Source organism: Syngnathus scovelli, chromosome 17 (assembly GCF_024217435.2).
Source record: "Syngnathus scovelli strain Florida chromosome 17, RoL_Ssco_1.2, whole genome shotgun sequence".
Taxonomy (NCBI): Eukaryota; Metazoa; Chordata; class Actinopteri; order Syngnathiformes; family Syngnathidae; genus Syngnathus; species Syngnathus scovelli.
The window spans coordinates 9,974,375-9,991,069 of record NC_090863.1 but is presented as its reverse complement, the minus strand read 5'-3'; the positions used below and the strand labels follow the sequence as shown (position 1 = coordinate 9,991,069).

At 38.7% G+C, this 16,695-nt stretch overlaps 1 protein-coding gene across 8 annotated transcripts in view; it reads left to right on the top strand.

The window, feature by feature from the left end:
• ctnnd2b (catenin (cadherin-associated protein), delta 2b) overlaps positions 1 to 16,695 on the top strand; it is a 74,156-nt gene that overhangs the window by 11,510 nt on the left and 45,951 nt on the right. For 6 of the 8 annotated variants that reach the window (XM_068648594.1, XM_068648593.1, XM_068653544.1 and 3 more), the window contains exons 2-3: positions 3,633 to 3,769; positions 12,045 to 12,157. In XM_068648594.1, the coding sequence (XP_068504695.1) occupies positions 3,638 to 3,769; positions 12,045 to 12,157 (245 nt within the window). In that variant the 5' untranslated portion in view covers positions 3,633 to 3,637. Of the gene's footprint in view, positions 1 to 3,632; positions 3,770 to 8,306; positions 9,620 to 9,648; positions 10,172 to 12,044; positions 12,158 to 16,695 lie in introns of those variants that run through there. The other 2 variants (XM_068648595.1, XM_068648596.1) reach the window with 2 other exon arrangements.

Genomic DNA, 16,695 nt, shown 5'->3' with positions numbered 1-16,695 from the left:
GGCGGAATTGAATTGGCCCAGAATGCGTGTGTGTGTGTGTGTGTGCATGTTTGTGTATGTTTGTTGTAGCTATAGTACGTGCACATGGGTGATTTTCCTGGCAACACTAATTAAAACAGCAGATAAGCTTTGCAGAGGAACGCATTTAATTGAATCCCACCGTTTGATGTTTATTTTAGTCTTTGCAAAGTTTATATTTAGAACAATTAAACTAGGGAAAAAAATATTTGTTAAGTCTGGTGGATCATTTGAAGTGTGTTCATATTAATTGAATAATAAATACTTATTGTAACCAGTCAGCTCTTAATGGTTTGTCATCAGAGGTTGTCTCCTTAAACGGCTTTCATACGAATGGATTGTGAGATTTATGGTTTTATGAAAAGGCCGGGGGTATCTCGATGCCCATTAGCATCTGGAGCCGACCAGGCACAGATTTGGTTAATGGAGTACCCGAACACTCAGTCTGCCATTGTTTGCTTTTCACAATAAGAAGTCTTCTGTGCATATGGACCACCCACACATTTGAATGTTCATATTTCTAAAGAGCATCATATGGAGACTGAATTTACATGACAACATGCCTGGGATAAGTTCATGTGGAGTCCATTGTCACAGATTCACACAGTTCCATGCCATTCAAATCATTGTGGTACTGATGATGTAACTAAAGTTGTGAATTTTAAGTTGCCAGAATCGACAACGTATTACAGCACTGCAGTATTTTGGAGACAGCTGAGTTGGCTATAAATACTAACCAATCGACAGCATAGTTATGTTCTAAATATGAATGTTAAATTGCTGTTAATTTGAAAGGCAAGACTTTGGGTACAGGCAGTCAGGAAAGGGACGGATGATCGGTGAAGCCAAAACACTGCGGCAAGTTTTAATGAGGTGACGGGGGACACGGAGAGACACAAAAGAAACTCATCTCGGAAGGAATGCACATTCACACACGGAATTGTGCTATAACATAGAGATATAGCCATGCTTTAGAAACAACACACCGCAGTAAGATAATGTGCCCGCTTGGATTTTATTCTCATTTGCTCTGTGATGAATTCTGCCTTCGCCAAAACACGCCAGTCTCAGACCGTGCTGATGAGCTTAAACGGTCAAAAAGATTAAGCTCGGGAATTTCTCATGTCATTCATGTCATGGTGTGATGCTTTTACAGATGTTGTAAAAAAAAATGGGAGATTACCTCTTTCAAATGCAGCTCTAAATACTCCTATGTTAGAATGTTGAAATATAGACAAAAAAAAGTATAAATATACAAGCTTATACTGGAGTAAAATAAAGCTGTTAGTCATAATCCATATTCAAAGTCTTGTTGGCCTCCATAACCCAGTTGTGATGGCTGTTATCGGGGAAAGCTGCTTTGTACTGGTCAGTTGTAGGATATGGTTGGCTGAGTTGACCCATATTTGGCTGCCTTCCCTGTCTGGGTGCGTGGTTAATATCCTCTGTCTTGTTGTTGTTGTTGTTTTTTTGTTTTTTTTAATGAGAACTGAATAGAACATTCAAACCCAAGCCTAATTTTCATGCATTTTCATTTTTGATGAAATCATGCATACCCATTTATTTATTTATTTATTTATTTATTTATTTATTTATTTATTTATTTATTTATTTATTTTAAAAAAACATGATATAATGCCTACAGACAATCTAGCTTGGAATATGGACCTTGTTGTTTTTCCATTTAGCAGTATTTTTGTTTCTGCTCTAATTTGAGCTGTGTCCACATGACTTTATTTCCTACTGCACAGTGTTTGTTTTCTCTATTTTTTTTTTCCATCCTAAACGGTGCAGTCTTTAATTTAGCTGATTGTTAGCTGCCTCTCCAATTGAGAGGGAATGTGTTCCTGCTTGAAGTTGTTTATTTTTCACCATAAATGTTCATTCAAATCAACACAGAATCACTGCTATTATCATTTGTGTAACACGAATCAGCTAACTTAATGCAAATATTCAAAGGCCATTTGAGGGAAGGGAAATTTTTCTTTTTTATGGTGATTTAAACCATTAAACAAACTTTCTTCAAACTTGTGTTGCAACCAAGGAATGTATCGTTTCAGTCCCATTATAGTAGATTTAATTTTGCAATCTCCTCATACTGGCGGTTGCACAATGTTTTCCTGTTGGTCCTGCAAAACAAGACAAATAACTTAAATAATGTTATCTGTAATATATTTTACAGTGTAGAAGAAAAAAAATACAAATCTAGTGGAAGAGGAAAAAAAAACAGTCCGGAGCAAAGAATATAAAACATGCAAAGAACGGGCAACCAAGTATTTTTGAGCAACAGGGGAAAGTTCGCAAAGGGCTCAGGTGCACTGTTGCGTTGCAGATTTTAACGTAACCTGCAACCTTTGAGGCCATCCTCTTTCTTTCACCCTCCACTGGACGCTCTTAAATAAAGCAGAAATGCACTGAAAAGGCAAGGAGACATTAAAAATAGGTCAAGTGTAGAAAAGCAGGGGAACAGTGATGCAAGAAAAACAAGAGAATATATAGCCTTGAAAAGGCAGCATGACAGAGGAAGCAAACTTACAATCAGGTGACATGTCAAGAAGGGCAAGACAGCAAGGTGGATGAGAATGAAATATGTAAATGCCAAGATAATTGATTGAAGACATGTCAGCCATATAAAAACATTCAGTGACGAGATTCTCTCTTAACAGCATGCGAAATGAATTTTGCCCTCTTGTTCTTTGCCTCCACTTTTCACCATTCCACTCCCATTACTTTTTCTTGTCTTCTTTTTTTATATTGTAGTGTGACCCCTAGGCTGTTGCTGTCTCATGCCGACAGCCAGCCATGCGTCTGCATAAATTTGTGTGTGTACGTGTGTGTGCATGTGTCAAGTCCTCATGACAAGTCTTTCATCAGCACGTAAAGCCGGCTGATGCAGCCGTTACGCCAGCTCCGTGCTGCATCAGGATTACAAGGTGCATATGATGCCTGTGTCCTCCCACTCATGGTCTAATACAGTATGGCACATGGCATCCTATGTGTGTATTGTCACAAGACTCTCTGAAGCAATACATGTACCGTATTTTCCGCACTATAAGGCGCACCTAAAAACCTCCAATTTTCTCAAAAGCCGACAGTGCGCCTTATAATCAGGTGCGCCTTATATATGGACCAATATTGAGCCACTACAGCAGGTATGTCCAAAGTCCAAATGTCTATATCGTATATATGGACAAACTTTTAAGATGTGCCATTCATTGAAGGTGCGCCTTACAATCCGGTGCGCCTTATAGTGCGGAAAATACGGTAGTTTCATATTGCCGCTATGGAAACCAAACTCCTTTGTTAATAGAGCAGGAGCAGGATCGCTAATCATGCTAGATTACCATTAGCCTAATATGTCCACGCATGCCTAATTTTCAAATCTTTTTCTCCTCACATGGTTTTCAAATGATGCCTAAAATAATCTCTGCTTTAATGTGTTCAATAAAATCAAATGGCTTCCCACTCTCATCAATCATCTGTACCGTAATTATCAATTTTCATCACTTTCATGGTGACAGATGTCCATGAGTATCAGATAGCGTGACTGCCTTCATCCCCAAAGCATGTTAGCTGAGAAATAATAGTAAAAAATATGTTCCCTTGTTTTCTAGGAGTGATGCCAGTGCCTGAAGTGTTGTCTGACACTGCCAGTGCTGCCACCATGTTGAGCCCTGTCCTTAATGCCTCCAACGGGGATGGATCCGAGTCGGAAACCACCTCTGCCATCCTGGCCTCTGTCAAGGAGCAGGTATGAAGTGTGCAACATAAAAAAAAAGATCTAACCTTTCATAAAATTCAATGAAATTGACTTCAAAGCGTACGAAGTTCAGACAAAAGATCTTTGGCTTGGAGCTAGTCAGTTTAAAAAAAAAAAATAGGATCATTACAATAGTTTAAGATCACTGTTCTTGCCAGGACTTTGTTGAACGTTGATATAGTAGAACAGCTTTGTCCACATAGAATTTTAAATTGTTGATATCATGTTTCTACTAAATCTACTAAAGTCAACTGATGACGAATAATGTACCAATTTTATTCTAATCCACCCAACAGTCTGGGCCCAAATGTTGGACAGATGGGCTGCACCACTAATCACCAACATTGCCACCCAAAAATCATATTCCGCTTGTATTTAAAAGTACTTAAAATCAGCTTACTCTTTTATAATACGGAATAACGGAAAGAAATCTGATGATGATGGATTAAATCTAATTTCACTGTTTCAAAAATATGGGGGGAAAAAAAAACATGACCATGGCCTCAGAACACCTTGCAAGAAAATGTTCATTTGAAAATTGCATTTTAGTTTTCATAAGACTTTTGTGTTGCGTTAACATTAAACACTGCACCATTTTCTTTTCATTATCAGTTTACACACTCAATAGAAACAACCAACACAAATAGCAAGGTCAATATTTGTATTTCCCTGAAAGTGAAAAGCTTCTCCTTTCAAAAGTCATGTGAATGAATTCATTCTATTAACAACTTGGCAATAGCCATCACTCTTTCCGGAGACAGACTTTTACACTCACTTCATTTCACCGCAACAGGCTGCTGAACATACACATTAGTTTTTTTTTTTCCCAAAGAAATTTACTGGAGTGCACTCCATTCTAAACTTTCATGCCGCATTTTGGCAGCTTGTACTGTACTCCCTTCTCTTCTGAGCACCGCACTTTAACAACTTGTCTTTCACACTTTAGTAGCCAATCTGACCTACTGAAAACATTTCAAGGCACACTCATTTAAATACCGTATTTTCCGGACTTTGTCCATATATAAGGCGCACCGAATTATAAGGCGCACCTTCAATGAATGGCCCAATTTAAAACTTTGTCCTTATATAAGGCGCACCGGACTATAAGGCGCACCATTAATGCGTCACGTCAATTTTTAATCCAAATCAAATCATTCTCCATTTTATCTTTTTTATTTCAACTTCAGACGCAACAAATTACTTTATAATCACAAAATAATGATCCATAGTCTTTTTTTGATTCATGATTCATGGTCTTCAGTGGGCCACTTATGATTGATTTCATGACACAATGCTTCGGGACAGTTTAAATTTAGGAATTTGGTCCATATATAAGGCGCACCGAACTATAAGACGCACACTGTCGGCTTTTGTGAAAATTTTAGGTTTTTAAGTGCGCCTTATAGTCCGTAAAATATGGTACGTGTTCGTAATCTCATGCCTACATACAGTCATTAAAATGCTGTTTCTTTCAACACGTGATTGATTAGTAATTCAAAACAATATTTCTTGCTTATGTCAGTTCCTGTCAGGATATCATTCATCATTTTTACTACAATTCTATCTCTTGTGTGCCAGCCTTGAAACCATGTTGCTTTACAATAGGAGATGTGCCATTTTGATCGATTGTCTCTTTGATGGCAGATTAAGTGAAAATTCCACTGGATATCGACAGATTAATGTTCACATGCTCTTTGGACACCTTTATTTTAAGACAGTATGCTAATGTAGCGTGGTTTAATATACTTAAAGCTGCAACAATGGTTGTGTCGGCAATATCCTTAGGACACACAGCACAGCTTTAGCGATCCCCGTCTGCCTGTTTTTATTACGACCAACTAAAGTTTGTTTAGCTGAGGGATTAACTCATTAAATTTCCCAGCATTGTCCTCTTTTAAAGTTGCTAATTAGATTTTCATAAGAAAATGCTTTGAACATAACTGAAGTGTTTGATGGGGGGGGGGGGGAATGTAATGTAATGAGTGTCAGGAGTGTCTCCTTGCACAGACTGTCTCTTTCTTAATGGATGTATAAAAGGTCTAATAATATTTGAATGGAATGAAGAGCATCACAGAGAAAAGTATTGTTTTGGATAGCAAGGTTTGAGGAAGTTTATTATTGGCAGTCTAGCAGTTTTGTTGTTATCAGTCTTCCATTTCTTTTGTGTATGTGGATAATACAGTCACGAAGCTTTAATTAAAATATTTTTATGCTATATCAATTTTTGTTAACCTTCCATTAAAGAAAGAAACATCCACATTGATCGCTGAAATAAAAGGGAAATAAATATTTATTGTAATGAGTTACCTTTAGTTATTTTGAGTAAACAAACAAAATGAAATGTCTCCACATGGTGGAAGTTTTGTGGAAGGAAAGTGTAGCTGGTTTTCAATTTAATTTTTATTTTATTTCTGTTCTGAGAAACTATGTTTAACACATTGTACAAGCATCGCATTATCCTCACGCTCCAAGTTGAATCGAGCCACTGCAGGCTTAAGTTAAACAGTCAAGTGAGTTGCAGTATGTCGAGCAGACGGTTGACACTGCAAAGGAAACGATATCTTCCTTTATATTTGATGAGTCTTCGTCTAATGGAGGATGATGATTATTTCATTTCAGGCAATGAAGAAAGAGAATGAGTCAGTAATATAGCCCTGAACCAGGATATGAATTTTATAACGTTGCCTCCTCAGAATCATAACTATTTCATAAAACTATGTCTTAAGATCATTGATGTTTAAATGATGGATGATTTGGGATTATGAACTTTATATTCCATCATATCACACTGTGTTGCACTTATGGCATACGGTACAAAAATAAATGAGCAACCAGACAATATATCTTTTAAATTTAAAGATCAAAAACAGATCTCTACTGTAGATACTTTGGCAATCTAATTTGAGGATGAATATTTGCCCTCACTTCATAATGTCTTTACATCGTGCTTAAACCATGTCCAATAAGGGCGGGGCGGGTGGTAGGAATTAAAACATTGCCCTACAAGCACAGTCCTTTTTGAAAACAAGACAAATCTGTCTGGTTGGGATGAACATTTAAGTAGCTCTGGGATCAACACAACACTAAATCTCCCTGAATCTGTCCTCCCCCTTGCTGCTCGGAAGTTTTCCTCTCCTTTATTCAATGTCGCGCCAATATCGCTCCCTGCGCGCTATCATGGTCCACCTTCTCCCGTTGGCTTGTTTCCCTTCGCCTGAGGGACAAATTTGTCATTGAGTCGATGTACCAAATGAATTTTTTTGACCCAAACAGTGGCTCAGACAGCATAGCGACATTCCCAGTGTGACACCTCCTCTTTGCGAAATAACTTAATGCCAGGCAGACACCACAGTGCACAATTAGGCATTTTTATGTAAGAAAAAAAGAGGGAGGGACATTTACATTACATCTTTCGTCACAATGCCACCTGCCCTTGTGGAACCGCCCAATTCTTTTATTTTATGAATTGCTCAATTGCTTACCAAGCTATGATGGTCGGCACATCAACTGTTGCACGCAAAGCATCATGTTAAATATCTATAATAGTAAATATTGTTGGAAATCATAACAATGCTGAAAATTTGACCTTCGAAAAGAAAAAAATTTAAAATGACTTTTCTCCAGTTACCTTCTTTCTACAGTCTGAAAAGCAAAACATGTACATATGTTAGGTTAATAATAAAAGACTCGCAACTGAGATCACCACTGAGATCACAAAAGTGTCCCATAAGACATTTGTTTTTCTTTTTTTCTATTTTGTTTGAGGTATCATTAAGATAGATGCAAGACCATCAGGATTTGTCTTCTTAGGCTTTTTTTTTTTCTTTATTCGTAAATGATTCCTTTGCCTGAGCTTGCCAATTGACATTGGAGCAGCTTTGCAAAATTCCTGCACACCAAGAATTTTTTTTGTCCTTGGCTGCTATTCAGTGCCAATTTGAGAAGCACAATGAAATAAAAACATAATTGAATTTAGTTTGAAGTTTAATCTCATATTTGAAGATTCAGGGACAACTATTTGTATTTAAATTGCTCTCTTTGCTATTTTTTTTGCGGATTGCAATACCTTATATTTTATTTAATAAATGGCATAATACACATTAGACACATTGCTGTACAGTGTACTCAAGCATGTTAAAATTACAGTACAATAATTATAATAATAACCATTATGTTTGACAGTCATTAGGCATATAAATGCACTTTTATTCCTCATACAGCCACACGAGATGGGCAGATACCAATTTGAATAAATATATGACGACAAGCTGGGCCGCGCTTTGCATAGTGGATTTGCTGGCCAGTCATGACCGGTTTATTTAGTATTGGTGAAGAGGTGAGGAACACACGTCACATAAACAAATCCAAAAAGAAGCCAGCATTTTAGTCCGACTCAGTAGGAGGTGCGGCAAGCTTCTCAGGAGCAACTGACGACCCCTGTTGGGAAGGCAATGGGTTCTAATTACCAGGCTTACTGCATCATGGTAAGGCTTGTTTTTGCATGGTTGAATTTTACTTGAAACTCAGATGTGTAATGTTTCACATTCTTCTTCCCTACACACCAAAATCCCTTTTTGCATTTTCTTTCTGGGCAAAGTAAACATTATGAACTAGTTGGTTATAGAATAGAAATTCTGAATTATTCAGACATTCTGTCTTATCGCCCACAGCACACTAACAGAAAAGAGTCAACATATCACTCATCTTGTTTTGTAGACTTTCCAAATTCTTGATGTGTCAGTTTGAGCTCAAAATCAAACATGGCGTGTTGGTTCAATGTTGGAAAATATGGAGTGAGTGAAGAATAAGTGGATTTGCAGTGATCTTTAAAAGTGTAAACGTGGACTGGCAGGGAAATTTCCACTCCCGTGCCATCATGACACGAAAAGATGCAAACGACACGGTTACATTCAATTCTACCAGCGCAAGATCAAGCAAAATACCAAAAGAAAGAAAACTCCCATCCATCCATCCATCCATCCATCCATCCATCCATCCATCCATCCATCCATCCATCCATCCATCCATCCATCCATCCATCCATCCATCCATCCATCCATCCATCCATCCATCCATCCATCCATCCATCCATCCATCCATCCATCCATCCATCCATCCATCCATCCATCCATCCATCCATCCATCATCTGTACAATCTAACACCTAATTACATCTAAGTAACAAAAGCATGACCTTGACATGAACCTGTTGGTTCCACTTACAAGATGCATTTTACTTTCAGAATAGGTTGTACCGACTTTTACCATTGAGTAGTAGCTACAAAAATAAATAACCAGTGTGTGTTGGTCTCCGGGCATGTGAATGTTTGTACTCATGAGAACATCTTTCCTGCACATTTTACTCTTTTTACATAGTGAGGGAGGGAGAGAGAGCGAGAGACAGAGAGAGAGAGAGGCGACTGGTGAGCAGTGGTCTTTTTTGCAGGGTGGACCAGTAGGAGGGCCCATTGTGATGCAACGTTGCATGAATAATGCCACTGGGCTTCTAAATGCTCCGTTGCCATGGGGACCTTTGTGCCTCACTGAACACTGCGAGTGTGTGTCTGTGTGTGCTTGTGCATGTGTGCATGCATGTGCATATGTGTGTCCATGGCCCCCATGGAGGGAATGATAAAGAGACATGGAGAAAGCCAAAAGAAGGCTCAAGTGACACTTGTAGTCTCTCTCTCTCTGTCTCTCCCTCTGTCCATATCTCTCTGGCTGTGTCTCGACCCAAGACAGATGAGTCTTTGGAAGTAGTAGAGCAAATGTATTTGGCCAAAGGGTAGCAAAGAGAAAAGGGAAACTGAAGTCTGCCTTGTGAAGTATGGTCCGTGTGAAGGTATGTGGACTTACTCACTCGTCTTCTGCCTCATGGCTTTACTTTCGAACTTTTTCTATTTTTGTTCCCTTGAAAATTTCATGGTGTTCCTCAGCCTGCAGTAACAGGTGTCTGTACGGCAGACCTTCACTTGGAGGCAATAGAGATTGGAGAGGCAGGGGGGAGGAGGAAAGGAGGAAGCAGGGTCTTTTGTTTGGGCTTTTCAAAAAGCCTTCCAACAGAATTCTCGCCATCCACGCAGTTAGTCATTTCAGCTTAACCTTTCAGCAGCCCCGTGGTCTCGACAGTAGACGCACCAAACAAGCAGAACGCCTTTCATCTTTTTCTTCACCAGCCATGGCGTTGTTTTATTGAAGTAGGTGTTTTTTAAGAAAAATGTTTTTAGCATCAACTAATGAGCTTGGTCATATTAGTGTCAGATCACAGAGGAGGAAGCAAGCTGTTTTCTTTCATGCAGTAGTTTGTAAGAAGTAAATAGGGCACGTGGTGTGGATTGGGAGTTGGAAGTCCATGTGATGGAATGGGAACTTTCTCACACCTTTGGACTCTGTGGTAGGTTTAGTTCTGCATCCGTTTAACTGCTTCTTCTTTTTAGCAAAAAAATAATTAATGCAATATTTATCGTAGCAGCCCTTTCATGATATTAGATTTTTTTTTTGAATTTTCTTAGCACAACTTGGATGACTCGTTTCACTAGAGTAGTTAATTAGAAGCTTTGCAAGATGTTTTTTTTTCAATGTTGTGTAAATACATTCATGTGTCACCATGTTAAAGCTATTAGGAGGGAGGAGGCTACATGTCGTCCTTTCCGGTAAACGGTGTTTGCAATTGAGCAACTTCAGCAGCGTGTGTATGCCCATCTGTGTGTGTGTGTGTGGTGCAGCATGTTAACATCAAGTCTGCTGTGCATTAACATTTTCCTCTCCAACTGAATATAGCAGACATGGCGTTTCTAATCCCACGTCATGGTGTAGTCCTCCAGTGTTCCTCAAGGGTAACTCCATACAATATAAGCATTGTTATTCGACTACACATGGAAATTGTGTTTTTAAATAAATGCAAATACCTTTAAATGTGTATTTGCCTGTAGTTGCTACTAAAAATAGGAAAATGGACAATTACAGAGGAAGTCGGCCGTGAACGTGTTATGTTATTGACTCGAGCAATAATTTCTTCTAATCACATTGTATCAGTCTGGAAGAGAGACTAAAGGTGCCTCGGGTGCGTAAGCTCCAGTAGATTAATGAGATTCATCATCATGCCCCTCTGATGAAGGAGCAAAACCAAATGTGCTCATTACGTCTTGAATTGTTATTTTAGCCATGTGACATGTGCATATGTGTCCCTAAATTTGCACAGATTCTTCTACATGTAAAGTTCTATAGGCATAAATATTTTACGGGCTGTCCCATATAATAAAATAAATAAAAATGAAATAATTTGTCATTGTTCCGATATATACTTGAATTTATGGGTCTCATTTTAATCACCTCTAAAATAAATAAGTGAAAAAATACATAGCCAGCCTGTTAACGCAATATAAACTAAGCTTTGAATTTATGATTATACCCACGGACAAGTGTCCTTTAAAGCATACAGATTGAATAAAAATTGTGACATGATTAATTATGTGTCATTAACCAATTTGATAATCAAAATTGTAATCTTAAACCACACTGCAGGCATTGCATGCTCTTTGGGGAAATTTGACAACCAGGAAGTGTTTTGCATAATTTGGGTATATTGGATATGTTAAATTAGCCATAATGATTTCTACATCTGACATTATAATCAGGTTTTGACTGACTTTATTTTCCGTGTACACATTCTCCTCACCCGGCAGAATTGCCACCTCCACAGTTTTTTCCCCAGAACCACCGAGTACAGTAATCTTTAAAACCGAAACACGCACATGCACGCACGGACACACACATTGATTTGTCACTTTAGTCCAACTGACATACTAATTTGGTAAATACTTCAATGAGACGTTGCATTAAAACAAATGAAACCAATTAACACGGGTTAGAGGTTCAAAGAGTGTATTCTGCAAGGCCTAATAAAACACATTTAATGTTAAATATTTATAAGTTAAAGAGCTTGTTTGTTTTTTTTATTTAAAAAAAAAACTCCATGTTTTGGATATACAGAGCTATAAAGACTTTTTTTTTGCAATATATCCTTTTTGTTGGAAAAAAAAGGAAACTGTTTTTCCTTCATTATGTTATCTATATATTTGCCATTTACAGATGGATAATCAGAAGAATTTTACAAACTCTCCAAAAATACAAGTGTCAAAATATGTAGTGTTTTCCCACCAGACGGCAGAATCTATTTCACAATTATACAAGTGTGATGCATCCAAAATAAAATATATCGTGAGTGTAAATAGAACAATTCTGACACATTCCCCAACTCTCTCCAGGAGTTGCAGTTTGAACGTCTCACCAGGGAACTCGAAGCCGAACGACAGATTGTTGCCAGTCAGCTGGAGAGATGCAAGCTTGGCTCTGAGGCTGGAAGCATGACGAGCATCAGGTATGTGCGCAGTGTGTGTGTTTTTGTTATGTGTGTGCAAGCACACGCACTTGGATGCCTGTGTGTGCTTATATGTGTGTCAAATCCATCAGATCCTCTTCCATGAACACACATGGGCATCAGGTGTGCTCTTGCTGGTGACTGGATTACCAGCAGGTTATATATTAAAGCATTGCTGTTTGATTCATGTCCAGAATTAATCTTGGAAAAAAAAAAAAAAAAAAATTGCACATTGGACACAGAATCTGAACATAGGGTGATTCAGTAATATGATTTCTGTGTCTTTCCCTGCCTTAAAAAAAAAAAATCAATATGCCCAACCCGTATTATAAAAGCCACATTCCAGTGTTTGTTTTGAAACCTGAGCACATTATCAATGGTAATGAATTCACTGGATTTGAATTGGAGAGAATATCATGTCAGGTGGCAGCCTGTTCTCGTGTAATTTACATTTTTTTTTTTTTTTTGTTGCTTTACTGACGTAGTATGAATTTTGCAAAATATAACACATTCTGCAGCAAGCATATATCTTGCAACTCTGAATTAATGTCAGAATAAGCTTTTGTATATTACTGATTTGTCTGATTTCTTTCTAACGGGTTTGCCACTTAGTGACGGTGTGAATATGAGTGTGAAAGGTTGCCTGTTTCTATATTGGCACTGTAAAATAAGATGGAACAGGCCCAAGATCTCTGTGATCCTGAACAGGAAAAGCAGTGCTGAAAATGGATGGAAGTATTATCTATGACAAAACTAAAGGGGTCCCAGCATTGACCCTTGAGGGACCCCAACGGAGTCAAAACTTCCAATAATCAAATATTAACTCCTTTCAGTCCATTTTAGGACTGTTCCATTTACCAAGTTTCCAACTTGTTCAACAGTATTTTATGAACAATTGTATCAAACGCTGTAAGGCTAGCACCGACATCTTCTCTGCATCAGTGTATGTAAGAGGCATGAATAAATGAACAAAGATATGTTATTTATAGTAAATAAATCATATAAAAAAATCAAATAATAAATTATAAGTCATGGATCAATTATTTGAAGCAACTTCTTAGCAGTCACATAAATGTAAAAAGAAGTTCATGCATAGTTTTCAAATCCTGGGGTTTTAAAACAAAAATGTTTTGATTAGCTCATATTCTCCAAAATGGTCAAACACAAAACTTTATACCTGCTCGGCCGCTTGACTTTAGATAAATAGTGAGCATGATCATATTTGGCTTTTGGATCACTTTGAGCAACTGTACAGTACCAAGAAGTTATTTTGATAGAAACTTTGCAAAAAAAACTGTACCGCACCTTAGAAACAAAATGGGTGGTTTCCAACATCAGATTTCATGGCATTTTTTTAATTTTATTTTTTTATGAATGGCAGTTTAATCTGAAATTAGGTTGACATTATGTTAAATTCAGAGCCCCTGCCATGTCAGTCCAGCCCTAAACACTATCAACATCAATATGAGTTGCAATTAAAAAGGCCATAATCATCACGTAACCATTCCGGCAAGCATATAATCAGTGTGATTTCTTACAAAGAGCATGGCAAAGTGACTCTGTCGCTGTCAATGAAGCACAAGGAAACTGAATAAATCAACCGTTTTTTTCCCCCCACTGACTCCCTTGTGCTACCTCAAAGGCAGAATCAAAAATGAAATTTAAAAAAAGTAAATGAGACTAAAACTCCCCCATCTAGCACCTATGTGTGAATTAATATCACAGCGTGAAAACTTGATTGAAAGCCAGCTCATAAAAGCGCTTCTTCTTCTTTTTGTGTTTTTGAAGTGCTAGTCAGATGACAGTTTCCCATGTCTTCAATTCAGCGAGATCTTTTGAGCTGCAGGGGTTGGGTAGTAGAGGGCAGACAAGGCAGTGCTGCATGGTATGGTCCTCTTCTCCAAATTCACAGAAGGTTGAGCCGGTTTTGTAGCCCCATCTGGCTTTTAGCTGTTTTTGATCTGCCTGTTCCTGTTCTTAAGCGGTTGAGTGCCGTCCACTGGACAAATTTTGATTCGGATGGTAGATCTTCGGAAGGGGGTGATTCCCATGTCATTAGAAGGAGGAGTCATTCTCAAGTTTTGTTGTCCATAGCTGGAGTTTTGTTTCTTCCTGAGATGTTGTGAGGGGCTGGACATGGCTGAGGAAGCTTCTCCTTGACTTCAGATGATGGCTCGGGGGTTCGCGTCCATGAAGCGTTCATCGCTGGAAGCTTTTGTCCTCTCTCCTCGGCTGGTGACCTCCCTTGTCACATCTGGAGGACAGTTATCAAGCGGTTGCTTCAAGCCTACCAAAAGCGCTGCGTCCATTTGGCTAAGTCAAAGAGAAAAAAGTGACAATGAGTGTCAAGTGCTGCTGAGCGAGTGTGGGAGGTTCTGCAGTTCCGCTATGTGCTGGACGATAAAGACTTTCAGAGGTGCTAATGAGTCCTTCAGCTCTGCCTTTGTTTCCAGCCTTAATCAGTCACCACAGGTCACACATTGTCTACCGCAGCATCTGCTGCTGTTTTGTCACTTCAAAAAGCACAAACCCTCTGTGTTTATCACTTTATCACAAAACAGATACTGAAACATATGCTGACACTTTCGCTTCAAGAACATTCCACTGTGTATGCTATGATAATTGCAACCTTGCCTTGACTGGCTCATATTTTTATTTGCTCAGGATTTCTGACCACCATTTTTTTTCCCAGTAGCTATCTCAGTTTTAGTTTGGTTATTACAACCAGCCCTGGGGCAGTTAACTAGGGTGACCAGATTTGGGTTGCTGAAAAAGACGACACCTTTTCATATTTTTGAGTACGCCCGGGAGTATTTTTTTGGGGGAGGAAATGACAAGGTGTCTATATATCAATTGCAGTTTGGATCTTTCATGGTGCTTAACAGTATGAAAAGCATAGCTACCTTCTGCTACACTTTCGGACTTGGTCATAAAGAAATCCATGACTTTGGATGATGCTCTCTCCGCTGCTTTAGTGTGCTTGGCTGAATTGATGTGTGCCTGCAGGTCGTTGGCACCTTTATTTGCCACAGACACTTAAGTGGCTGCACTCAGCTTCATACACATCATGATCCTGGCGAAAGCACGCGAAAAAAAAAATTATTCCTCCCTAAACGTGCATTTTTATTTCGGCATTGTTTGCTGGCAAGCATTCGCACACACAATCAGCAAGGTGGCTAGATTTGAGGAGAAGGTTGTGATTTATTTGCGAATGATTACAGAAAAACCTGGAATAAAGTCAAATGGAACGGAGTGGCAATTCTATTGTACAAGTGAGGCAGTGGAACAAAATCCCGGACAATTTTTGAAATTCCCCCCCCCCCCGGATGTATTTTTGGGGCTGAAAAGTAGGACATGACCGGGGAAAAGAGGATGTCTGGTCACCCTAAGAAGTTAACCAAAAGACAAGAGCCCGCTGGAGGAAGCAAGTACCGTATTTTCCGGACTATAAGTCGCGGTTTTTTTCATAGTTTGGGTGGGGGGGCGACTTGTATATGTTTTTTTTCACAAATTTTTACTTGATCATTAACACATCACTTACTTACAAGTATAGTTGACCACTTCACATGTTAGTTTTAGTATAGTTGATCACTTCACATGCATTTATATGTGCATATTCAAAGCATGAAAAATAGAGAAAAAATCAAATAAAGCAATTAACACTTTAAAGTGCCATATCCATGTCCACTGTCTGCTGTATGCACACTTGCTTCATTTTTGCTCTTCTGATTTTGTCGACTAAATTGCCCCCCAAAATGCGACTTATACTCCGGAGCGACTTATATATGGTTTTTTCACTGTTTTGGGCATTTTATGGCTGGTGCGACTTATACTCCGGAGCGACTTATAGTCCGGAAAATACGGTACGTAGAATATTGCGCAACAAATACTCAAACACCTCCTGTGGAAGTCTGTTTCTTTTAGCCGTGTACAAATGCAACATTTGTCTGGTAAACGGCGGCACAGTCGGACCTCATGCTTGTCCGACTGCTGAGCCGTGTGTGCGTGCGTAAGTGTGTGCGTGCAAGCATTTGCTGTTATTGTAGCACTTGTCTGGTGAGAAAATGTGACCCATCAAGCTAGGCCATTACACAGACGCTTCCTAGAGAGCTCCACTGCCAGTTTGCACTTTGCAAAGTACTTTTCCTCCTGCTTTTATTTGATACACATGTAGAAAGCATAGTGTTTCTGAAGATCAATAAGGTATTTTTTATTATCAGTCTTCTGAGCGATAAGATCATGTTTGATCAGTCTCCCTAAGTAGAGCAAAACGCTGATATTAGGCTGAATCAATATTATTGTGAATAACCTCCTTGATCTCCTTTGCTTACTGACATGCTTTATATTTTTATTTTTCTCTTCCCTCCCAGCAGACGGGATGATCTGCAACGTCCTTTGCAGCATCCGCAAAATGATTATTTTTTTTCGTCTGGGAGGACAACTTGAAAGAAGTAGTACTGTAAATAATGACTTTTGGTTGTACATCACGACAGTTAAGACAAATTATTTGCACATTTCTAGGTTGTTTTTCAGGAGAC